Raw genomic sequence first — 26,462 nt, forward strand, 5'->3', positions numbered from 1 at the left:
AACTTCATTCTCAGTTCAATGAGTTTGCAAAAATATAACTACTTTATAACTAATCTTTATCTGTTGTTTTGATGTTAAAATACGTTGTATGTTATATTACTTTTTAGCATTTTTAGTCAAGAAGAAGTCAAGTGGGAATCGAATCTACAACCGTCGCGTTAACAAACAGACGCTGTGCTGCTGCGCCACTACGGAGCATTTTTTAAATTTTATATTTTGAATTTATTTGAAAAAACGTGACACTGTTTATTTACTTAACTGAGGACCGTCATTTAGAAAATTTAAACAAATATATTTTTGTTACAGATTAAGAAGAAAAAAATGTGAAAAATGGCGTTGAAACTAAAATATACTGACGAGCACGGCATCTTACACATCGACATGAGTCCCACACATAGTCCAACAGAAAAAATTACCGATCCAAAATTCGATACTATCAACAAGCGATTCGGACAGTACGACATCTTCGGCGGCAAGTACGATGGTGGGGAGACCTCGCTGTTCAGAAGTCGGTACAATAGTTTTGAAGAAGAACTTGCCAATACACCTTACGCGTTCACAGAGAGACGAACTAACGAACCCATCCTCGACATCACTATAGATACCTTCGATAGCAAAAACAAAGATATCGATAATATCGAGGATAATCGATACTTTGAAAAGGATTTGTTCGGTCCTAAAATCGATTTAAATAAAGACTCGTTTACGGTAACTCAGTTGATTCACGCCCAAGATCGATATTACGATTTGTCTAAATCAAAGGGGATAGTGAAGGATTTAGCTAAAAGTTTTGAAGTGAAAAGTGCACCGAGTTCAGCGAAAATAGTGACTAAAAGTGATGATGCTTTCAAAGTGTTGTCGGCGGAGAGTAGGAGTGTGAAAGCTGCGCCTAAATCGCCGTGCGTATTGATTTTTATTTATTATTTAAATCGTCTGAAATATTTTGGCTTTTAAATTTTGCGTATTTATTTTTTAATTTTTCTCGTTTCCTATCAGTTTCGAAAAAAAATAAACAAAATTTATTAGTCATTTTATAACGAAAAATTTAAAGCAACAAGATTTAAATCCCACATTTTTAGAACACCCAAATTTACTTACTAGAAGCGTCGATAAAAATAAAGGAAAAACGTTAAAGTTTACGTTTTCTTTTTCAAAACCATTTAGTAAGCTTCACAACATATTTATTATTATTATTTTCATTTATTTATGTACCACACAAGAAAGAAAGTACAGAAAACTTATGACAACAGAAAAAAATGTGTACAATGGATAACTTATCTCTATTGTGTTCTATAAAAAATATATATTATAAATATATATTTTTAGTAAGTTATCCCATAAACTTGCACTTAGGTACTAGCTATGAGGCATTCACCGTAAAATAAGCTTCACGCCTCATAACTCATAATCTGTATATGATACAGCGAATTGCATTAAACTAGATATCTTGAGATGATTATATTCTTATTATAGTAATTTTGTTAAAGATTTTTCGTGTTAAAGTCGAGTAAATGCCTTCTTATATTAGTAGTTGTGGGTTCAATATATTTAAAACGATATTTTTAATCTTCCTCCCGAGTCTGGTTTGTTTGAAATGAAATTTAAAAAAAATTCTCAGTATAGTTTCATAATGCAACTTGAATCTTGCCTTTTACTAAGAAATAAATATCTCTAAAATACATAGAAAGTTAAAAATAAAAAGAAAATATTCTTTTATATATATTACTCTTATTATCTACCCCTATATGGGTAATAATAAAAAAGTGATATCATTAGGTACTTTTTAATGATAACCTTGCGACACATTCATTATCATTACCATTGAAAAGAGACCTTTGGATAGATCGCCTTGGATGAATATCCGGTGATAGTCGAATTCAAATTTGTTTTAGATACAAAGAGAAATTTTGTTTCTATCTAATGTAGATACTGTATACGTAGGTTATTCATAAAAACCAATACTTTTTTCTAGTTTCATACGTTTTACGTGTAGAGCAAGCAAGATATACCTATTACAGTGTATGAATATGGCTAAGCGGGGAAACAAAAAATAAATAATAATCGTTCCCCAAACTGGATATCGAACGTACAACTGCCACATTTAAATACTTTTACTATAAATTATTTTAGTTATACATTACTTAATAATTACTTACCTAGTTCCTTCAAACAGGAACGAACTCACAACCTCTGCAAATACTCCTCGATTGCATCAAGAGGACTTTATAAATTATATATTTATATGTTATATAAATTTTAAGGTAAACGTGAATTACAAATAAAATTTACTTACAAAGGTTGCCCGACACTCTAACTAAATAAGGATCTCCGCCCACTAAGACCAGTATCATTTTATTTTATTCAAATTTAAAAATTATGTCACTGATTCTAAATTAATTTCGCTTCGCGTTATATATCGCATATTGCGGGGTAAACAGAGGGAACCTAGGGGAATTTTCGAGACATTGCAGAACGAAATTACGGAATTCAAATGAAAATAATACATTCCTTCGTGTGGAATTCGAACCCCCAACCGTAGCGCTTGCAATTGTAAAAGCAAAACCAGTGTTAGAATACACTCAGTTTAAAGGAGCATGCAAGTGATAAATATTAGCCGTATGTGATTCGAACCTACAAGTTACAACCGTCACATTTAATCAGATATAGCGAAAACCCTCCCATAAAGACACTTCCGTTCCCCATTCAATGTTAGATACTTATACCTACATACTAAAATATTAACCCCTATGGGTTAGTACGTTCTTAAGAGCGTTTGGCTTAGTGGTCAAAGCATTTGAATGGTTTCTTAGGGCACGGGTTCAAATCCAGCTACGTTAAAACTTTTGTACGTTTTCTATAAAAAAATTCTTTCCTAAAGTGTGAAATATCGCTATAAAAGTCTTTTAGTTTTTCAAAATATCCATGATATTATCAAGAAAACAAAACAATTATCTTATGACCTCACTCTTTATTCGTTAAAAACCTTCTAAAATCATAAAGGCGAACCTATTTTTTACTTAAAACATAATTAATATTATTATAATACTATTTATACTAATGTATTGAAGCGTGTCGACGAAAAAATGTCCTTTACTTTTATTATTTCCTACATCGACAAAGACTTAGTTGTTTTGTTTATAATTTCTGTAATAATAATTTAATATTTAAAGTGTTTCATCTCAACAGGTACTCGAAAAGAAATGAAGTGTCTTAACACTAGGTTTCCAGGTTCCCTCTCTATCTATAAAAAAGACCATAGAACCTTTAACCATCGCGTGTACTGCCTCACGGTGTTCTTCTTCACCGCGACATTTCTTTAGGCGCCTATTTAAGTGCTATGCAGTGGTATAACTGTTAATTAACCTAATTCTTTGTATCTAATGTTTTAAATTACTTACATATGGATTTATACTTGAAGCTTGCTTAGCGGCTTACTTTTAAATCTCTAGTACTTCGATCATCACGTTTAGTGGTAGAGACTATTGTTAGTAGTAAATAATGGTTAACTGTAAAGTACGTCGTCGCGCAGTTTTACAGCGTCTGAACTGATGGTTGTGGGTTCGATTTCTACTCGAGAAAATGAATTATTTTTATTTTCTTGTGGTAGTAACAAGACAAAACATGGCGTAGAGTTCGGCCACTCAATACGCAATGCTTCAAGAATTCAGCGAGAAGTGGGGAACGGAAGTGTATTAATAGGGACGGAGTTCTTAGGTATCTGGGAACCTTCTGCCTTCTGGTTTCTTATCTTAAGATCGAAGACAGGTAGGCAGAGGAAACCCTGCATAGCCTGCTTTGTTCGGGAATAGCGTAAAATTGTTCTATACATTAAAATGTTCGATAAAGTGATAAAAAGATAAACAATTCATTCAGTCAAACGTATCCGACCTTGCTAAGGTCATTATAGAAAAAAAAAATATCTTCAACCACAGGACGTTAGGTTGTTAAACACTAGTTAAAGAATTGTTTACTTTTGTTTTATTTTTTATTATGTATAGAAAAACAATTTTTTTTTGTAGATTTTTTGTAGGCCGTTTCTTACGTATTTTTGTAGCATTTTTGTGACGCTTTTATTCCGCATGTAGTAGAGTTGGCTGAGGGAGTAGTGTTAAGACACACTGTTCTCCACTTTCCGCCCAATTTACGAGGCTTTGTGTCTTTAGTGGCAGATCTCAACGCCGCTCCTTGTCTTGTTATCAATGCGAAGAAATTTAAATAGTTAGTTCTATAAAAAAATAATTAATGCGTCAACATATTCCGTATGTTTCCGTACGTATGCGGGAGCAAAATCAATGTGAATCTAGGCATTGGGCGTTAAGTCGCGGAACTAAACGCCCCACTGTCTGACCAGAATTAATAATCATTATTACAAAATATTTTTAATGTTATCATTCCTCCAAGTAGGAATCGAACTATGCAATAATACTTTCATATACAGGTGTTCAGTTTTACTTAATCAAAACCATTCAAAACTATTTAACAAGTGGTCAAATTTTGTAATTTTACCAAAAATGTTCACGCTCTGTATATCATATTGTATTACGTAAAAGAAACTGAGCAAATTCGTATTCGTATTCCTTTGTTGATCGTGTAATTGAAATTTGAGTGGCGATACTAAAAGCGAATACATAATATTGTAATTAAAAAAACAGCTTCACGCTGTATCACTCGTACTGCAGGGTAGGCAGAGGGAACCTAGTGTTAAAACACTCCGTCTCTCACTTTCTGCCGAATATTTTAGGCCAGGATTTTGACTTGGTGCCAGAACGAAGAAATAAAAATATTGATAAATTGATTCCCCCAGTGTGGATCGAACCCACGACCATCGCGTTACAGTCACACCCTCTTTGCCCCTGCAACACGACGGCATCTACAATATTGTTATGATTGATTGATTGATTTAGATTTTTTAAGTAAATTTCTGATTGACACCATAATAGTTCAGTGGTTAATATGTCTGTGAACGCGTTAGTTTTAAGATCAAATATAAGTTGAGATAATAAATTTTCATTGACGGTTTTGGTTGACATTACAATGAAATTTTACCCATTAAAACGCCGTGGTACAGTGATACAATGGTACCCGATAATTGTGTGTTCAATTCCCACTGGGACAAATTAATTATTTTCATTTCCTGTAGTTCTGGTAAGTTCCTCACAACTCCACACTTAATCTTTAAAATTAGGTGGTGCATGGAAACAGAATAACTTAACATCAGGTTCCCTCAGTGCAAACAGCACTGCTATGCGGGAAAGAGCGTGAAATCTGTATTAAAATATTGTATTAAATTTAAATTTCTAATAAAAGACATAAGTTTCAAAGTAATTTCCCGAAGCAGCCGAGTGTCACAGTGCCGGTTGACATCTTTGTGCACCGCATTGAGTTACAAAACATAATTATCTACTCCGATACACATAAATGGGATTTACAAATTGTACGTTTATGGTTTTTGCAGCAATTAGAAGATAAAAATAAGTGATAAATCATTATTTTTTTTCTTAAATTGATACCCTCTGGACGCAATGGGACAGCGTCTGGCTGTAATTGCGGTGGTTGCGGGTTCGATACTGATTCATTACCTCGCATCAGACAAAAGACGTCGTTGAGTTCCGCAACTACGCAATTAATTTTAACATTTTTACAGTATTATTCCACACTTAGAGGAAATAAAAAAATAATCGTCCTATTAATGTGTTTTTAGTTTTTCAAACTATTAATTTATTTACAACTGCGTTTTGCTTAATCAAAGAGCGAATCTAGAATTAAGATACCCCGCTCCCCACGTTCTGGTATAGCATTTTGGGCAGTAGAACTAATAAATATACAAATATTTCCCCAAATTGATTTGAACTCGCAACCTTCAGATTCAATTAAGCAATGCATCGAAGAGATTTAATATCAATATATACGAGTAGACTCGCCAATGGCAATAATCAAAGTGTTATTGTCAAATTATAAAGAATTGATTGACAGTAAAATGTGGTAATCCCTGTAAGTAATATGATATTTATACTTTGTAACTATAGACACGCTTATCATATTTAACCGCGAGGGTTATTGAATAAAGAATAATTATTATTTATTATATTATCAACTTCTATTTTGGTAGGCATAGGGAACCTAGGTTCCTCCCGTATCGCCCAAGCTCGACGCTATACGCCTGCACACAATAGTGTAGATAGAGGAAACCTGCTGGGGGAACGGAGTGTCTCAACACTCCGTTACATAGAAATTGTATATCGAATCCACAACCATCGACAAACGACGACTGCCATAATTGTCAAGTAAAAATATAAAGATAAAAAAGTACTTATCGATTTGAACCGGCAATTGTTTAGCAAACCTCATTTCAACACTGCCATTACGCAATAACGACAGACGGCGTCAAATGATTCATTCATGTTAATCTTACCCATATAGGACTCTACGTAGGTTGAGACGAGTTGGACGACCTTTTTAAATCTTTTAAAGTATATACGAGTAGGTACTGTTATTTATTTATATACTTCAGCCTCACGCCTTTAGCCTAGAGTTAAGACACTTTGCTCCCCATTTTCCATTTATGATAATATATATTTACTTAATTGAATGTAAACGTAATGGTAAAAGCGGGTGGGTGAGTGCGAGTCCCAATCCTGGAAACGAATTATTTTCATTTCCTAGCTTCAACAAGATATGTTATGGAATTAAGTTCCCCCATTGCATTCCCTTGTATTCGGAAAGTGATACATGGATACAGATAAGAAATAAAGAAATTAGATGCCGTTATATAAGAATTGAGCTATCAGTCTGACGAATATACACTGGATAAGTTCAGAATTCGATTACAACTCAATTAAATATTAATAAATAATTCATTCTCTCGAATTGGGATCGAATCCAAAACACTCGCCTTACAGTCACACCCTTGTACCCCTGCGGCATGACCGCCTCTATCGAAAATATATTAAGCTTAATATATTAAAACATTACAAGTGTTATTATTCTCACGGTTGATTCGCTTTGGACACATTTTGATAGGTAATTTACGGCTAATTCTGTAGACATTTAACTGCATGCGATTATATTGCCGTTGAAACGTAGCGAGCATATGTACTACATACTTACAGTGATATGTCACTAAGTCTTCTTTGCCTATACAATGGAAGCGATTTTTTAGGGTTCCGTACCTCAAAAGGTAAAAACGGAACCCTTATAGGATCACTTTTTATCGTACCTCGAAGGAAGTAAGAAAAAAATAAGTTTGTACGGGTACTTCCTGTGGACCTACAGTTATGAAATTTGGCACGAAATTGGCATTGAAAACTTGCAATACAAATAAAGGAAAAGAACCGAAAAATGAAAAGTCATAGTTATTTCATAGTCCATAGTCCACCAACTGAAATTTTTACCATATAAAATACCTATTGCATCAAAATTTCAATATTTTTATATGAGAAAAACGAACTTATTATGAACATTTATTTTCATATATCACACACCCAGTCATTATAATCATTATATACGTATTACATACTGAGGCCAATTATAGCGCAGGTGTACGAGTGCGACTATAAACGCGACATGTTATGTGTTCGATTCCCACTTGACGAAATGAAAAATTTTATATTTTCATATTTTACGCTCTGGTAACGAAGCAAACCTCGGCGTTGGGTTCCGCCAATCAATACACAATGCCTGAAGAAATCGAGGGAAAGAAAGAAGGTAAGGTAAAGTGTCTTAATAGCAACAATCTGCCTCAGGCGGAATTTGGGAACCTACCCTGCTATAATTATGTGAGATACTGCGTAAAGCTGAAGAATATATATTACAATCCCAGAACTGGGCAACGTGGGCTAAAGCCCACATATAGATATTAACCAGCAATTGTTCCACCAAAGACCTTCTAAGTAATCATATTTCTTAACTGCGCTCACTCACTAGTGACGAGTCGACAGGCTCTATCGTACTGCACGCTTAGATCATTTCACACAATTACTTTAAAATTTAAACTAAAAAAAGTATTATTTGCAAAATGTGAAAAAATAAATTAAAGTGAAGTGTCTTTTTTTTTAATTTCGTGAAATTTTAGTTACTTTTTTATATTATAAATAGTGAACGGTATTTACGTTTTGGATTGACGTTTTATTATAATACACGTGAGTATATATTTTTTTATTTTTGTTTAACTTTTTTTATGTAATATATATTTTTACGTAGGAATAATTTAATATTTTATATTTAAACTTTTTTCGTTTTATTGAAAATCTGGTTTCACTAGCAAAGTAGGCATAGAGGAGAACCATCACCGGCATCGCATCTTACTATAGCCTCTACGGATGTGGGTTCGATTTCCATTTGGGAAATGAATTAATTTCATTTATTGGAGAATGAAAATTGTGCGTCCCGTGGGGAACAGAGTGTCTTAACACTAAAACGCCTCAGCCTGTTATGCGGGAAATAGAGTGAAGATGCTTATAATTTTTACAGAAAATATAATGATTGAAGACATTAACATTTAAAAAATGTAATTGAAGTAAACTAAATAGATTTTACCTTGCCCAATATAAGTGTAGGTAATTATAGGGTAATCTCATTTTGTAGACGGCCTCGGTTTTCTTTTGATAAATTTTAATTAAAAGCTATAATTTGAACGAATGTTTTAGAATGTAGTGTAAATCATTCGGATATTTCGTCTTTTCCGGTGTTAGTTATTAAACTTCGAACGGTTTTCGGATATTAATAAAAAATATTTACGAATTTACTAATCTATGAGGCCGCCGTGGCGTGGTAGCACAAGCGTGCTGTAAGCGCGACGGTTGTGGGGTCGATTCCCACCCAAGGTAATTAGATATTTAAAATTTTTACTCCTCCCTCTGCTAACGACGCAAAACGCGGCGTTGAGTTCCGCCGCTCAACATGCAATGGCCCGAGGGAGGGGCCCGGAAGTGTATTAATAGGAACGGAGTATCATAACAAGTTAAGTTTAAGTTTTAAGTCGAAAAAAGTTGTTAAGAAACGTCTAAACATTTTACAATTTTATAAATGCATCGCATGACTCCAAATAATCTCATCTTTGTATTGTTTTATTTTTCTACTAATTACTGTGATTTATCTGACAGTGTATCAACTTGTCTTATACTACCAACATTCGAGTTTTTTTTTAACTTTATGACTTTCTCACTATTATAGCGATTGTGTATTTAGCTATACGGGTAGCGAGTAATTTTTTTTACAAAATATTTAATTCTATTTCATTTTTTTAATAAAAAATAAACTAACACAAAGACTATCTTACGCAGTGGGACGGCGTATGACTAAATGTTGTGAGTTCGACTCCCTCTCGGAAATAAAAAAATATTTTTATTTTCATACGTTCCACCACTAAATATTTCAAATATGAGCGACGCGTGGATATTGGAGTGTCTTGACACTAGGTTCCCTCTGCCTATCCTGTTATATGCAGGTTAATGTGTGAAGATAAGTAAATACCATTATTATTTATGATCATCTCTCTGTTTACATCGTTATATCGGAGAGATATATATGTCAACATAAAAAAACCATAACAAAAAGCCAGTTTGACTTTAAATAGTAACAAGGACAATTCTTAAACTGCATATGCGGGGAATATCATTGACATTACCTTAAAGACACCTGCGACATTCCTTTATATCGAACTGGACGTACAAGATTGTATGGACATGCTAAAAAAATATTATTGGGCCATGGTGGCGCAGTCGGCCAGCGTATGACTGTAAACGCGAGAGTTGTGAATTTAATCATAACTCAGGGAAATTATTGTATTAAAATTATTATCTTTTTTTCACTCTGATAGACAAAAACCGAAGAGCAAAGAGTAGAGAATTAAGTGTCTTAACACTAAATTTCCACTGTCTTCCTCTTTAACAAAGTGTAACATATTAACGCAATATGTATAATTTATAATCATAAATCATAAAAATGCATATTAGGCTGATTTCTTAATTTTACGATTACGAGAAATAATAATTATATATTAATTTTTATGTAACGATAAAAAAATATTTTCACATTTTTATTACTTCAAAAATATAACAATTAAAACTTTAAGCAATTGTAAATATTTTGATGATTTATATGTCACTAATATATGATAGATGAACACAGTGTATCGCACATGGAAAAACCTGGAAACCTAGTGCTAAGACACTTTTCCTTAATTTCCGTCGAATTATGGAGGCTATGCAGTTTGCATGGTGAGTGTCGGAACTCTACGCTTTGCTTTGCCTCGTTACTAGAGCTAAATATTTACTAAATCCTAAATATTTCTTTTCTTCAAGTGGAAATTGAACACACAACCTTTTTTGCCCCTATAAATTAGTACGCTTCCGCCCCTGTGCACATCCGCACCTATGACCTAAAAATTTAATGAATTTCATATATTTTCTTAATTTCTTCTAAATATAAATCTTATATATAGATGATAACATATAAATTGAAGCTTAAACTATTACTTAGTAAAGAAAAATCGGATTTTTGTATATTGTAGATAGGCTATTTTTTACCGCAAAAAACATCTCATGGGGAAAAGTGGTAAAACCGCGAACAGAAAGCCAGTCTACAAAATATAATTACAATATAATAATATAATAGAGACGTTGCATAACAGAAATATATATATTTAGTAAAACACGAGAGCTATTAGCTTAGTGCCGCGTATAATTAGTTGGGGGCTAGAAAGCGTGGAATGTCCGCTTCTTTTGCTATGTATTTGTACAGTAATTTCGTAGATTTTTGACGGTATTCTTGAAAAATTTTGTTATTTAATTATATTAATATTTGTCCAGTGGTGTGTTTGTATGGAACACATACGGTTGTAGGTTCGATTCCTATGTTTATATTTCGTTAAACGGACGGGTTTTGTTTGCTACGACAACCTCAAATTTAAATAATGAAATTTAAATAATTAACCATTACAAATTATATTACAAATTATAAAGTTGTGGAGTACCTATGTATGTTTGATTGAACGCACTAATCTCAGGAACTCCATCGAAATGAATTGATATTTTTATATATAGTCCGTTTATTGAGAAAGCTAATTTTATCTACAAAATGCTTTTTTACCTTCGTCATTAAAATAAATATACAATAGTATAATAATTTACAATATTATTATACAGTATGTAGTAAAATAAAAAAATTGTATTGTATTGTCAATTTGTAAATAATCTATGAGACGTTTATGGCATGAGTCGTCATTCTAGCAACGTAGCTGATTTTTAATCAATATAGGTATCATTACTTAATTGTATAGCTGGACATTTTTTTATTGAGTAGCGGAGATTAACACCGTGTTTCGTTCTGTTATCAGAGCGAGAAGCTGAAAATATTAAATAATTATTTTCCCCGAGTGGGAATCGAACCCACAGCAGACGCGTTAACAGTCACACACTTTTGTCACATGTAATATATTTATAGTGCTGGGGCAAATTAACTATGTTTTAGGTATTATTATTTTATCTAATATTAATCTAATATTTTTTTCTGCTACTTACACTAGGCTTAGATCTAAATCTATATAATTTCTAAGAGAATCCAAATACTTGGGTTGCCTTTTTCCACATAACCGACATAATATTATCTTATTATCTCTAAGATAAACTGTTTAATTTTAAACGCTAAATATTAATTATGCGTTTTGTTATTGCTCTAACAGAGTGTAGGTGTCAAAATTTGTGAAGGTTCCTTTCGAAACTGTATGCAATAAATTATAATATTCATACCTAATGTAATGTGTTAGTTCAACGCGTTTTCTTCATACTTCAGAGTAGGTAGGATTTGAATATTTCTCCACTCTGTAGGGGAGACCGAGGGGAATTAGTGTAAAAACACTCTTCCACGCACTGCAGAGTCAACAGGCAAGTTGAGTGTAGGAAGTTAACGTAGCGCTTCTTGTAACCTGAGCGAGGAGATAAAAACACTTTAACAGCATTTCTAAATTTAAAATAGATAGCGAATTCAAATCCAATATTGAAAAATTAAAATTGTACTTAATAGTTTTTTAGCTCCACGCTGTATCCCGCTCATAGGACGATAGGCAGAGGGAACCTGGTAACCTAGTGTTAAGACATTCCGTTATCTGTTAACACACGTCCGTTCCCCACTATCCACCAAATTCTTGACGCCAAACCCAACGCCTTGTTACCAGAGCGAGGAGGAAATGAGAATATAAAATATTTCATTTACCCAAGTGGGAATCGAATCATAAATGTTAAATAATAAATGTTATTTTTAACGGCGTTGGGTTCCGTCACACAACATGCAATGTCTAGTAAACAGGAGGGAAAGTGGATTTCTCTGCCTGCCCTGAAATATGCGATAAATACGATCCTATAAAAACTAGGTAATAGAGACCAACAAAAACAACAATTACAAACAAAAGCTACTATACACAGAATTGATTACATTCCATTGTAGGCATATAAAGAAATTAGGAACAAGGTTAACGAGTCTCATCCCACCATGCATCCCATGAATCATCACAATTGACACCCACGACGCCAGAATTGCATGTAACAATAGATTGAGGTCCATCTACACTTGTCATTAATAGGTTTAGTAATTATGTAGTTAAAACTGATGTTGATATCTATTCTAAGTTTTATTATATCTATATACTATTTTATATTTCTCTTTCCTTCTTTTTTATTGTATAAGGCAATGGTAAATTTGATTTAAGTCATATTTTTTTTAACTTTCATCCCACAATCTTATTTAACAAGCACCGTTTGATTTCAATTTTTATATGTGTAGAGATGGGGAAACACCAGATATACACATGATTTAATATATTTTTTGTGTTTTAATATGAAATTTAAAAAGTATTCTAGTCAATTAAGCCATACATTCAATTCCAGTACACCCTCTCACACTCTCTATTTTTTTTCCGTCTGCTTGATACAGCAACTTTATCGTCCTTATTTTGAGTGACGTTAGTCCCGACACATCTATAATGGCTTCTTCGTGCGGGCTCGACTCACACTTGACAACTTTTTTAGTTGTAACTAATTGTATTTAAGCATAAAAAGTACGCGATAGTAGATTTGCTAAAAGGCCTAACATTAATCTACTCAATTAAGGCCACATAAGGCAATGTGTCTAAATAACACATGCAATTACTATGTCGAAAGACAAAATTAAGTTTAGTGAATATTGTAGATTTAAAAAAAATCGATTTATTAGATAGATTTTTTTAGGCTGCACGATTTATTCCACATATTTATTTATTATTTACTTTACTTTGCATCTCCATCTTGAGAAACATAAAAATTTAAAGGTAGCGGGCTCGAATACGCGCTTCTTATTAACCGTTTAACGCACATAAAGCGTCAAAATTTTACCATGATAATTGTAGGTTTTTTTTTTTTTTTTTTTTTATTTTTTTTATTTTAAAAAACTACATCCACGGGCTCATAGTTGCCCGTGCCTTTTTTTATTTTAAGAAAGTTCTTTTAATGTGGCGTACTTAATTTTGGGACAATTTAAACTGTACTTATATCTAGAGCTTATACTAGAGGGGTTGGATGAGACCCCTACCGACAATTTTTTTTTTTTTTTTTTTTTTTTTTTTTTTTTTAATTTTAAAAATATATTATAATTATTAGAGAAATTATTAGAATAAAAATTATAATTATTAGAGTCTTTTGTATAATTATTATGTATATAGGTGTGGAATTTTAGATTTGGCCTGGCTTATGCAGAACGCCTTCCTTAAGTTTTTGGATCAGTGCCTCTATCACCCTATCGTCTCTTTGTGACATTGCCCCTTTTAGGTTCGCCTCCACCACCTCCGTAAATGAAGCGCCCACCGCTCGGCTGATGAAGTTGCCTATTGCGTCACCGCCATCGTCAGAGTAATAGACACAGGTGTTGGTGTGTCTCGTCACTGCGACGACTGCGTGAGAGACGCTCTCATGTACTCGGATCCGTGCGCGTCCGGTTCGGACGATGACGACGTCTGCGAAGGTCTGCCCCTGAGCCTCATGGATAGTCATGACTCGCGAACCTGCTCCAGCTCCATATCCCTGGTCTTTCAGCTGCCTCTTCTCCTCCTGCGTGTGGACCAGATATAGGGTGCCGTCGTTACAGTGTGGTATTCGCGCGTCGGTATATCCGAGAACCTTTAGGGAGTGGACAATGGGGCTTGCGGAGTAAATGCTGTTATATACTCCGGCGAGGGCATAGGCGACGTCCATTGGGCTCCGATGTGTGCAAGGCAACTCGCATGTGATGTTGGTTGTCAAGCTAGGCCTACAATACCTTAATTCGAATAGATTTTGTCTGTCGATGTAAGGCAGCTGATTGATATCTCCGATGAGTGTGACCTCGTTCGCTCCTGACAGTCTGGCCGCCATAACAATGGCCCCGAAGTGGTTCATGAGGGCTTCGTCCACCGTTAGCCGGTTTATAGCTATTCCCTCATGAAAACCGTTGACTAAGATCGAGGCCATTGTTCGCACTCTCTTTGTCGCTTTCGTGCCAAGGCGGTGCGCCAGCTTCTCTCTTAGATCTTTCGCGGCCTCTACTGTGGTTGTCGCTACTACTTCCGTGTCCTCATCGAAGTGCTTGATAATGTGAGTTGTCTTACCACACCCCGGAACCCCATTTACCCAGGAAAGTTTTGGTAGCTCCCAATTCACGAAGGCTGCGCCCGGCTCAGGATCGCTTGAAATGGCGTTTGCCATTCCGAGTATCCTATCGTCCAGCATCACCCTCGTGCATTCGGCCACTACTACCACTTGGTCGCTCTCTGATGTAAGGAATTTGGGGGGATCGTCTACTCTTTCACTTTCGACCAGGCCTATAAAGCCCTTGGTGCTGCTATAGGCCGCCATGTACTGTCCCGTCATGCTTCCGTGAATGACACGGGAGCTGACGTTGTCATAGATGGCGGCTTTGGCTTCATCGAGTTCTACTTCCAGGAGTTTGAAGTTCCCTCTCTGGAAAGTCTGAAGGATCTTTTTACAGATATTGGTGTTTACCTCGCGGGTTGCCTTTAATGTGGCTAAGAACTCGATGAACGCATTTATAGCATGTTCCTTTGGGCTTCTGGCTATTTTTAGGTCAGGTAGTGTTATGTTGCCTCTGCTGTGCTCTAGTACGCCTTCGCGGTGTCCTTTTTGTTCCCGTTGATTTCGAGTATCGAAAAAGGCTTTGACCTCTCTCTCTTGCGTGCTAGTTTGGCGCGCAGCCTTAGAGGCAGAACATTTTGGAGTTTCTTCGACTCCCGGAATGTCCTCTCTTTCTTCGGTGCTGGTTTGGCGCGCAGCCTTAGAGGCAGAGCATTTTGGGGTTTCTTTTTCCCTTGGAGCGACGACTCCCAGAATGGCCCTCGCCAAAGTCCTCGAGATGTTATGTTTGGGGGTGGGTGTGTTGGTCTTGCTTGTGGATGGCTCGGGGTACAGCTTCTCTTGCAGCCTCTCGGATCCGCTCTGCTTCGGCGTTTCGGTTGGAGCCTCTGTTGAGGGGGAAGGTAGATGTTTCTTTGCCTTTAGGAAGTCAAGGCATTCCCCCCTGTCTTCGTAGACGACTAGCTGGTGTTTGTGGGCGACCTTGAGGCATTCGTAGTAGTTTGCTATGCTGCCTCTATAAGGTTCTACCCTCATTGCGTCTACGCTTATGGTCTTAGGGGCTCCTTGCGGCGTGCATTCCCGAACTCTTCGGAGGATCGAGTCAAGTTGGGCAAAGGGAGATTTCTCCCCACACTCGAGCAATGCGATCACTTTGTTCTGTGACCGCAGTATTCGGCAGGGGGGTTCAGCCAGCCTTTGCCATGTCAGTGAGTCTATTTTTGCTGACCTCACCGATGTTTTACTCGTGCTTCCTTTGAGTAGGGCTGCTAGTCCTGGTGAAATTTGGACTCTATCCGGCGGTTCCGAGCGACTGAAAGCTATTCCCACCCTTTCTGATCCCTCGGCCATGAACAAGGCTACGCTCCTGACCCTTATTCCGGGTTGTCCGTCCGCTGCCTTCTCATTTAGCATTGCCATCACGTTGGTTGTGGCCAGTGTTGGTGGGTTGTGCTGTGGCGGGTTTACTTTTGTGGTTAGTTTTTTCCACTTCTTTGGCAGGCCTCCTGTGGTCTTTTTGAGGGAGGCCAGTAGTTTATTTATTGTTGATTTTGTTGGTATTGTTGGTGTGGGAGAAGCAGGTGTCGAGTGTGTTTGTTGGATTAGTACGGGGATTGGAAGTGGTGCGGAAGTTGGTATCTGAGGAGCTTGTGGAAGCGGTGCAGGTGTTGTTGGTGGTGTGGGTACTGGTGTTTGGGAATTTTGTGTGAGTGGTGCAGGGGTTTGTGATGGTGCAGGTGCTGGTGTTTGGGATGTTTGTGAGGGTGGCGCGGGTATTGGCGCGGAGGGGAGAGCCACTAGCGAGCTATTGCGTTTCGCGGCTGTTAAGATGGCTTTACGTGCGAAGGTGAGGAAAGGTGTCCTGGTGGCTTCTGATTCTAAGATGGTGTGGAGTGATTGCTGGTCTAGGTTTTTGTTGATGGTGACCTCCAGCATCGCTCGATCTGAGCCGTATCTTGGGCAGTCCAGGATTACGTGCGTGACCGTTTCCTCACATTGCGGATCGCAGAGACAAGATGGGCTGTCCTTTAAGTGGAATCTGTGCAAGTAGGCGGCGAAACCTCCGTGGCCAGTCAGTAGCTGGGTGTCTGTTGGTGTTATTTTTGTTTTCCTTACCAGGGTATATGCCTTTTTGACGTCTGGTAAGAACAGCTTTGTGACTGATCCGGTTTGGGAGGCTTCATATCTCGCTTGCCATGCCTTGACAGTCTCCTCACGTATCTGCTTTCGGACGTATGATACTGGTACTTTGTCATAGTCCGGTGCCGTCTTCTTTTTTATTGCCGCCTTTTTCGCCAGCTCGTCTGCCCTTTCGTTGCCGGGTGTTCCAACGTGGGCCCTCAACCAGAAGAACCGCACTGTCCTGCCCTCGTTCTGGATGTCACGTATGCAGCTCTTCATTTGTAGGCCGAGAGGGTGAGTCGTCGATGGGGATCTTAGTAGATCCAAGGATGATCTCGAGTCGCTTAAGATGTTGGTAGCGCTCGTTTTCGACTTTTTCACCATCTCTATTGCCCTGAAGAGTGCATACATTTCCGACTGGAAGACGGTGTTGTGCGGCTCCAGGCGAAATGTGGAGAACTTCCTCTCCCTACCCTGGTCCCACAAGGTTAGGGCTGCTCCTACTTTACCCTCGATTTTGCTGCCGTCGGTGAAGATTAGGGGACCGGCTATTTGGTGTTTATCGAGGGTCTCCTGGTCGAGGCTCTCCAAGCGCATGTACTCAGTTGTTTTGAGTTGTGATGGGTGTGGATTTTGTAATGGTCCCACCCTGCGCTCTATTTCGCGTCCTGGTGGTAGGAGGTCCACGCAGTACCCCTTTTTGATCTTGTACAGATTGGCAGCTTCCTGGATTCGAAGGTCAAGGGGGATTAAGCCTGAGAGGACCAGTGCCGATGTCAGAGACACCGTCCTGTACGCCTTGCATATTTTTTGGGCAAATCCTCTTTGCAGCGAGTCTAGTTGTTTCCTTATCATCAGCTTCTCGGCTGCCGAAGACCACGCGCTTGCTGCGTAGAGGACGATTGGCTCTATCACCGCCACGTATATGGTTCTCACTATCTCGCCATTAAGACCCCACGTTACCCTCGCCGCCGCCTCTTAGTCAGAAAGAACGAGCGCCAAACGCTACGGTCTCTGCATACCTCTTTCGCCTCGTCCACTCTCATCAACTTCTTCATATTAAATATAGTTTCAGATCAAGGTATACCTGCACACCTCTCGTCATACAAATCATGTGTTCGAATATATATTTTTCAGCTTTTGCCTTTTTACCAGAGCGAAGAATAGAAATTTAAAAAATAATAATTCATTCCCCCAATTAGGAAACGAACCCACAACCACGCACACACGCTTGTACCACTGCACCACGACACACGTTTAAATATAAATAACAATAATATAATTCTTATCTTAGCAATCGTTTTATATGAACAGGTTACATATCCAGTGGCAGCTGGATGCAAGTATCTTATTACACTCTTAATATGATTCTACAAATAATAATTGTATACTTGTTAGGTAATTACTGAGTTGTACGTATTCGGTCTATGGTGTAAGAGAACGAGGTTTTTTTTCAGCTACACACTGTGTTCCATATATAGAACAGAAGACAAGGAAACAAGTGTTTAGACACACCGTTCTCCTCTTCTGAAAGACTCCACACTTTATTTTTCTCAATAAGAAAAGAAAAGAATTATTTAAGAAGAAAATTATTTCATCCCTAGAGCAGTGATCGTCTTACTTACGAACTTAAGACCATCATGAATACGCTGTCTCATAGCGATACGATGGTCTCAATCGTAAAGTAGTCTTTTGTAAAACGTGGAACGGAAGTATTTTTAATGAGACCTAGGTTCCCAGGTTCCCTCAGTCCCCTACCCTGCTATGTGCGGGAAATTTGGACCTGGTCAGGAAAACAAAAATATAAACAAATGTATAAACCTAAGACTTGTACCGTACTCCGTAATAGAACATGATCAACGATGCATACAAGGCGAAAGCGTACACTATGATTGCCATGATATTATGGTTTGTTTACTTACTGTATTATACGTTTACTACAATAAAAATATACAGGCATATTAATAATAATATAAACATTATTAATAGATACTTTAAAAATTAAATTAGTAGGGTACACTATTTAATGCATAACAATATAGATTATCATAATAAAACAATAAACCATTTTTTTGTAAATAAATATTTGTATAGTCCAAGCGGGCGAAGCCGCGTGGGGTCGCTAGTTTTCAATAATATTTGCCTATGTTCATGTACATTTTATGTATTTATAATATTTTTATTAGTTATCTGGTCTCTATAGTACAGGTTCTGTCTCTCGTAGGGTCAAATACGCATGTTACTTCAAGATATTAATATTTAAAGAGACATCACAAGTGCACAATCATTTGCAACTTTCATTATGCATTAAATTATGCGTAGATTTTTCTTACATTCAGTATTAGCATCTAAAACTTTCAAGATATAATAATAAAAAAAACCGGTTAAGTGCGAGTCGCACTCGCCCAGCGAGGCTTCCGTACCAAATTCAGGAGTGTAGGTCAACGGGAAGTAAAACTTATAAAACTGACAAACTTAAGCTTGCAGACACATGCACTCTGATCTGATATTAATTTCAATTTATCCGCGTAACATCTGCGCAATCTCGATGTAAATGGTCTTGACAGACGGTCAGACGGATAACAAAGTCCGGTCCTTTTTTGCCTTTTGAGGTACGAAACCGTTAATACGAAAAATAACTTCTTGCTGTAGCATGCTATATGCATGCATATGGCATCGTAGAAAGAGGGAACCTAATATCTCTGCGTTCCTCACGCACCGCCCAATTTTCAAGACGTTATATTACGTTTGAGTGAATGAACTCACAGGTTATAGATAGCCAAGACCAGAAAGACCAGAGCAAGTAAATTTGTTATAATTCAGTACCCCGAGAGACCACAACCTTCGCGTTTACAGTCAAACGTGCCGCTGCGCCTAGATGGCCTCTCATAATGAATTAGACAAAATTCTTAAAAACTATTTCAACCAACCTAGTGCTAGATTAACAAAATTTCCCATAAAAACAAAAATACTTCCTTTAGTTTTTAAGCAAAAAAATTATAGCGTTTCTCCAAGGCTGGCCAGTAAATTGAGGTCGAATAGTAATCGTCAAAAAGCGACTAGTGTATTCACTTATGACTTTGTCTGCGTATATGTGCTTCTAATAAAAACAAAATAAATTCCAAATTTCTTGTACGGAGAACGCAATGTCTTACGACTAGGTTGTGCGGGATACAGCGTGAAGCTGATTCACTTGTTACTGTATATACTAACAAAATATGCCTTTTTTTATATATATATATATATATATATATATAAAAATATATATATATTTTATATATATATATATATTTTTTATATATATATATATATATATATATATATATATATAAAAAAGGCATATTTTTATAATCGAATTTAAAAAAGCCGAAAGCTAAAAAAAAGTTTTACTATATTTATATGTACATAACATATCCTTAATACGTTGTACTATATCTGAAAAACATCAAACTAATAGCTAGTCTATTAGTTAATTATTATTTAATATTTTGGAAATAAACATACATATTTGCAACAAAAGCTGCTCTCAACTAATAAATAGTTCTAGAAAATTCGATATTAAGATTATATTTTTTTTTCAGAACGATATCAACATCGAAGAAAAAACGTGAGACATCGTTTGCGATTATAGCCGAACCCACTACCTCCCGCCCCACCAGCCCTCGATCTCTACCCGTGGAGATACGACCTGGGAGGGTATCACCTTTTAAAGGTTTGTAATAATATTTTAGATAGACTTTTAATAAAATATTTTTTGATATTTTTAAGTGTGTTATTCTTCAGTATTCGACGGAAAGTGGGGAACGGAAGTGCTTTAAATGTTCAAAGGTGCTTAACAAAATATGATATATAATATACTCGTATTATTTACATTATTAATCGAAATATTAAAAATATGTAATATGATTTCAACATAGCCATTTTAAAATATTTAGATTTTTTTTTATTTATAAAACATGCAGTGTTTCAATCTATATTTTATTTTATCTTTAGGTCGTGGCTTCCGAGAAGAAACCTCGCGACATAACACTCCAAAAACCTCAGCTGCCAATTCAAGATCAAACTCACCACCATATAAAAGAACAAGTTCACTTACTCGAATTGACAAAATGGCGCAAGCTGTGACTTTGCCGCCACCTGGCCCTGTACATAGACCACCTAGAGATTTCCTAAAAGAAAATATGGAAGAAATAAGAGAACTAAGTGAACTTAATCGAGAAAAGAATGAAGCTGAAGCAGAAAAAAAGAAACAAGAGGAAGAAATAGCTTTATTGAAAGAAATGGGAATATTAGATAATAAAGGAGAACTTAAAAGTGCTGTCAATTCTAGAACTAATTCTCGCAGTAACTCACCAGGTAAAGTTAACTTTCGATCACGATCGAACTCCCCTTCAGCAATTTTACATCATCGAAACATGCCTGGTAGTTCTGAATATTTGAATAAAGATGATGGTGTGGCCAGGCCTGTGGCACATCGATCCCGGCTAAGATCTGTATCAAAATCACAACCCGAATCAAATAATGGATCCCCAAAACATTCAAAAATTCCTAAACGCCAAAGTTCTGTTTCTCCAACGAGAATTAATTCAAGACAATCAATTGAGAGAAATCTAGGCCGTAATCAAAGATTTATCTCAAATAGCACAAGTAGTATTCATGAAACTATAAGAATAGGGAGTCAAGTTCACGATAAAAGAGTTACTCAGAGTTCTCAGCACCTAAGCGTTTCTCCGCAACATATAAAAGGTAAACCTCCTATATCACCTGGAAAAACTGGACCACCCCCTTCAAATAAATCTATCAATCCCAAGAGACTATCTCCTATAGTTGGCACGCCGAATAAAAGTCCTGTTGAAGATCACAAGGCTGGATCTTTGAAAACACCTACTAAACCATCCACAGTTGCCAGAAAAGCAACAAAAACAACAGTCAATGCAACTGCTACATCTAGATTAAATTCTAGACAGCCCAGCAGAACAACTAGCAGAGACCCTAGTCCTGAGAAACGTAAACTTGCTACAAAACCAGTAACTAAAGGTATCAATGGTATTTCCAAAACTACAATGAAAACAACAAATACTCAAAAACCTCCCGTGTCAAATAAAATAGAAAATAAAAAACCTGTAAGTAGAACAAATAGTGTTAAAAATTTAAGTAGAACTCCTAGCACGAAGAATTTGAATGAGAAACCTCCTTTAAACAGACAACTCAGTAAAAAAGATATCACTGAAAAATCTAAATCTACATCAAAAATCAACGAAGTAGCTTCTAAAAAGACAAATGGAGAAAAGACTACGACCAAAAAAGATGATGTCGCAAAAAGTTTAAACGTTGATAAAAAGGCTACAAAAGAAGAAGAAAATAAAGTAGATGCCAATGTCGGTGACGAACTCCTAAGACAGGATAATGAGACCCAGTATGATAAAACAAAAAATGATACTGGAGAACTTGTTATCTTAACAAAAAAGAATGTCGTCTCTATGACTACAGCGGCAATCACGTCGCAACCTCTAGAAGTAGTAGCTACAGTTACCAACCAATTACCAACTGCTTTCGAAAAAGCAAGAGAGAAAGGTATTTTTGAAAGATTAAGTTCAAAAGATTCATTACTAGGCAAGGATGATGAAAAAGAATCGAAATCTACAGAAGAAGAAAAGAAATCAGTTAAACCAAAAACTCATGAAAGAAATATTTTCAGTGAAGATAATGTCAGATTAAAACTTTTACAACCTCCATATAATAATCCACAAGTAGAGAAAGTTAAACAAAAAATAGATAGCATTTTAAAGGAGCCAGAAATTTCAACAGAAAATATTTTGGCCACAGCCAAATCAAAGGATACACCAAAAAACGTCATTGAGAAATTAAAAATGACGGAAAAACAAATTGAGACAGAAGTAATTGATAAGATAGAAGAAAGTAAAGAAGGAATTAATAAAAAAGGACAAGATATAAATTTGCAAATACGGTCTGAAGCTACCAAAATAGTAGATAGTATAATGACTCCAATAGAAACGCCCATGGAGATTCAAAAACCTATAGCTGATATCGATAAAACTATAGAACCTATAGTAACAGTTGTTAGTGAAAAAAAAATGATAGCGAAAGCTGAAATTATTGAAAAGATCAATGAGACGCTAGTACGAGGTGGACCGGAGGTGGAAGTGCAGAGTTCAAACCTGTCGACGCCTGGTGTAGACAAAATCACGTTACAAAGTAAATCTGCAAAAGGCAGCGCATCAGACAAATCGCATAGCAATGGCGGGTATGTGAAAAAAACCGAATATTTAAATATTTTTCAGCTTTTATATTTAAGGTGGTTAATTATTTAACATCAAGCCTAATCGAAACTCAATGGCCAGAACTCTTAACGCTACACAAAACAATGTAGATTCAAACTTATCTTACATATTATTTTTTTATACGATGACTTAATTAAACATACAATTATTTTAAATATTACGACTATCATAATAATGTCAAAATTAAAAAACAAAACGTACTTCTGTTTTAATAATTTTGATTTCTTTTAGATTTCTAACATTTGCTTGTATTAAACAGTAAAACTACGTATTTACTTTCCACAGCAACAGTATAAGTAATAATAATGTTTATGCAGACCGCAGCGTTATCAGTGTAAACGGTGAAAACCGATCGAAACCAACAAGGGATCGCTTTCCTCGTTCACACTTGCACTCGTGCGTCGGTAAAAGTGCTGCGGCCACAGTATTGTATGAAAGTAAAATTATTTAAATTATTCCTTTATAATGTACGTGCTAATTTCATGCTTCATGATTTTGTATTGACGTACTGAAACTGTAATAGATCTATGATGGAAAATTTTGATTTGTATTGTACGAGTATATGATGAAAGTGAGTGTATGTGACAGTTGTGGTTTCCGGTCTGTCATCTAACATACCAAATATAAAATATACTGAATACGGAGAACGGAGTGTCTTATGACATTTTAAAAATTAATAATATTTCTTAAATAGATGGATTATAGAAAACATCTCTATTCACTAGGCTGTATTTAATCCAACCTGCACATAACTTTTTTTGTCGCATAGCGAGAATTTATTTACATACATGTTGTTTGTTTTTAACTTTAAATTTTATAGAGCCAATGTAGCGACGCAAAATATCGGTATGAGCCGTTGTGGCGCAGTGGTACAACTGACATAATGATAGTTATGGATTCAATCCCCAATCGAAGGAATTATTATATTAGAAATTACTTTACGTCCCTGCTTTGGTAAATTCAGATTCATTCGAAAAACAAGACATGGGATTATGGAGAGTGGTACGAGTAAGTCTAAGGAAGCTATCAAGCAGATATGGCAATGGTTTGCCTCGAGCGATGAGGTTGGCTAACTTAGATCGCTTAGGTAGGAAGACAAATGCAACATTTTACCCACAAATGCCTCCAGAATTCTGTGGAAAGTGGAGAGTGGAGTGTCGTAACACCAGGCCCTCCCTGCTACATGAGGGATACAGCGTGAAGCTAAAAAAAATCAAAAATATTGCTTTACTTATCAGTCACTATCTATGTAAGGTCAGAAAATAAAAAATGACAGCCTTGTTTATGCTTTGTTTTTCGTCCAAAATTTTCAAAATCTAGTCATATAATAGTCCTTATTAATATAGGAATAGGGGTGGAAAATTTAGGGGTTACGAGGGTCAGTATCGAGCGAGTGGCGTGACCGCTGTTATTAGCATACTCCGGTGCTAGGGTTGTTTGTTTCAAGTTAAATAAGACGAAATTTTCGTATAGTATATCTATATTAATATTATAAAGCTACAGAGTGCAAAGTTTGTGTGGTTGAACGCGCTAATCTCAATAACAAATGGATGATATTTTTTTTAAATTGTGACAGATAGTCCATTTGCCGAGGATGTTTTCTATACCGCGCTAAACATTTCGATATAACGCACTGTATCTGTGGTCAAAATTACCTTTCCTCGCTCTGATAACCAGATTTTCCGACTCGATACGCGTGTGCGTCAAGAATTGGACGGAAAGTGAAGAACGAAGTATTTTAATGGTTTTCTAGGTTCCCTCAGCGTACAATGCTATATGCCTACTAAACATAACGTGAAATTGAAAAAATATTTAACGAAAACTACCACCACTAGGCTAAAATGGGACTGGGGTGGATATATTTAACGCATACCTAAAGTGTCATGCAAAAAAATCGACCGTTGGACTCTAAATTATACAAGGCAAATTGACAGATGAAAATGTAGATGGTGACATAAACTAGATCATTACAGACCTGACTGAGATTTTGAGAGATCTTTTGCCAACAATGGGACAGTACAGCCTAGTTTAAAAATACAAACTCAAACAAAATTTCAGTCGGTCCCAAAGGTTAGTTTAGTCAGTGACAATCGAATATTACAATAGCGTTAAGCATGACGTATTTCGTCAACGTCACATTGAATGAAAAAGCCCAAAATAGTCCAAAAATATCCTTCTAGTATCGATACTAGTATAAACTAATACCCCGAAGTACTCAACCAATATATGTAATTTCCGTTGCGTATTTTCCTGTGATTAATTTCGCCAACCCTTCTATGTTATACATACCTACTATAGCCGTAATGTTATAGCGTTTAAAAGAATAACTTAAGTTAATTAAATAATTTACTTTAACCTCATTTTGTAGGTGCTAGATTTTGTTTTGAGGTCAACTTAAATAATTGAAACATAGATAAATTATTAGGGTTTTAGAACTAAAGATAAGGTAGTGATACGTGCCATTCTCCATTTTTCACCCATCGTGCCGGTATAGTGGTATGATGGTCTTTTTGCTTCACGTTTTATCTCTAGCAGGATAGCCAGTTCAATCTTAGCGGCAAACGCTAAGGTAGGTCTGCATTTAGGTGTAGGTCCTTTCCACTCGTCCAGTGTATCCACACGCATATACCTGCCCTGCCACTCATGCTTCCTCCAATATCATCGATACTACTATGTTCTTCAAGGTCAACCGTGATCTCCCGGTTTCCTGTATCTGACTCTTGCTTCCTTATGCCACGGCGCCTTGTCTAAATTAAACAATAATTAAAAATAACTAACCTCATTTGTCATTAGTTACACAACAACAAAAGTAAAATTAGAAGTATATTGCATTTTATAAGTGTTACAGAAAGGCTTATATACTACAGATTGGTCAAGCGTGAATTGTAAATATAAATGTTTGGTTCAATTTCTTTATAAAAAACAATATCCTTAAATTGCATTTCATTTAAAGAAATGTAAATTGTAAGTAATATTTGAAAGGTAGCTAGACTAAAATTTTTGTTTTTTGTATAATGCTTCCTATAAATATAGCTACTCGGAACGTAATATATCGAAAATTTGGCGGAAAGTGGAGAACGGAGTGTCTAAGTACTAAATTCCCTTTGTCCACCCTATTACTGAAAGTTGAAGCTGTCAGTATATTGACTTTAACTATTTATCTAATTATAAGAAATATATTTATAATATATACATATAAAACAACTAACTAACCCTACATTTCGTGGAACGTGAACTTTTCAACAATTTCTTGCGTCCATATCGCATAACGCCTTAACGAGGCGACCCTTCAAGAATTAGTTCACTCTGACCTCGGCCGCCTTAGCCATTCGTCGTTTACGAATTGGCGGGAAACTTTGACAGTGACGTTTGAATCACATTTGTTATCTGTTTGCGAATATTTTGACAGTTGAGATGTTTACAAAGACGTCGCGATATACGGCCA

General features: G+C 36.2%; 1 protein-coding gene and 1 long non-coding RNA gene across 2 annotated transcripts in view; one reads left to right on the top strand and one right to left on the bottom strand.

The window, feature by feature from the left end:
* Nucleotides 1–330: 330 nt before the first annotated feature.
* Nucleotides 331–26,462, top strand: part of stum (mechanosensory transduction mediator stumble) — a 34,599-nt gene continuing 8,467 nt past the window's right edge. The window contains exons 1-3 of the mRNA XM_085191595.1: nt 331–899; nt 20,297–20,427; nt 20,709–22,980. Of these exons, the coding sequence (XP_085047721.1) occupies nt 331–899; nt 20,297–20,427; nt 20,709–22,980 (2,972 nt within the window). The remainder of the gene's footprint in view (nt 900–20,296; nt 20,428–20,708; nt 22,981–26,462) is intronic.
* LOC146541068 (uncharacterized) lies at nt 23,780–26,390 on the bottom strand. The gene is made up of 2 exons (XR_014878344.1): nt 26,231–26,390; nt 23,780–25,764 (listed from the first exon to the last, which is right to left on the bottom strand). It is a non-coding gene; the product is annotated as an uncharacterized LOC146541068 (long non-coding RNA).

The sequence above is a fragment of the Heliconius melpomene genome, chromosome 1 (assembly GCF_056956725.1).
Source record: "Heliconius melpomene rosina isolate 202511_hmr_F chromosome 1, ASM5695672v1, whole genome shotgun sequence".
Classification (NCBI taxonomy): Eukaryota; Metazoa; Arthropoda; class Insecta; order Lepidoptera; family Nymphalidae; genus Heliconius; species Heliconius melpomene.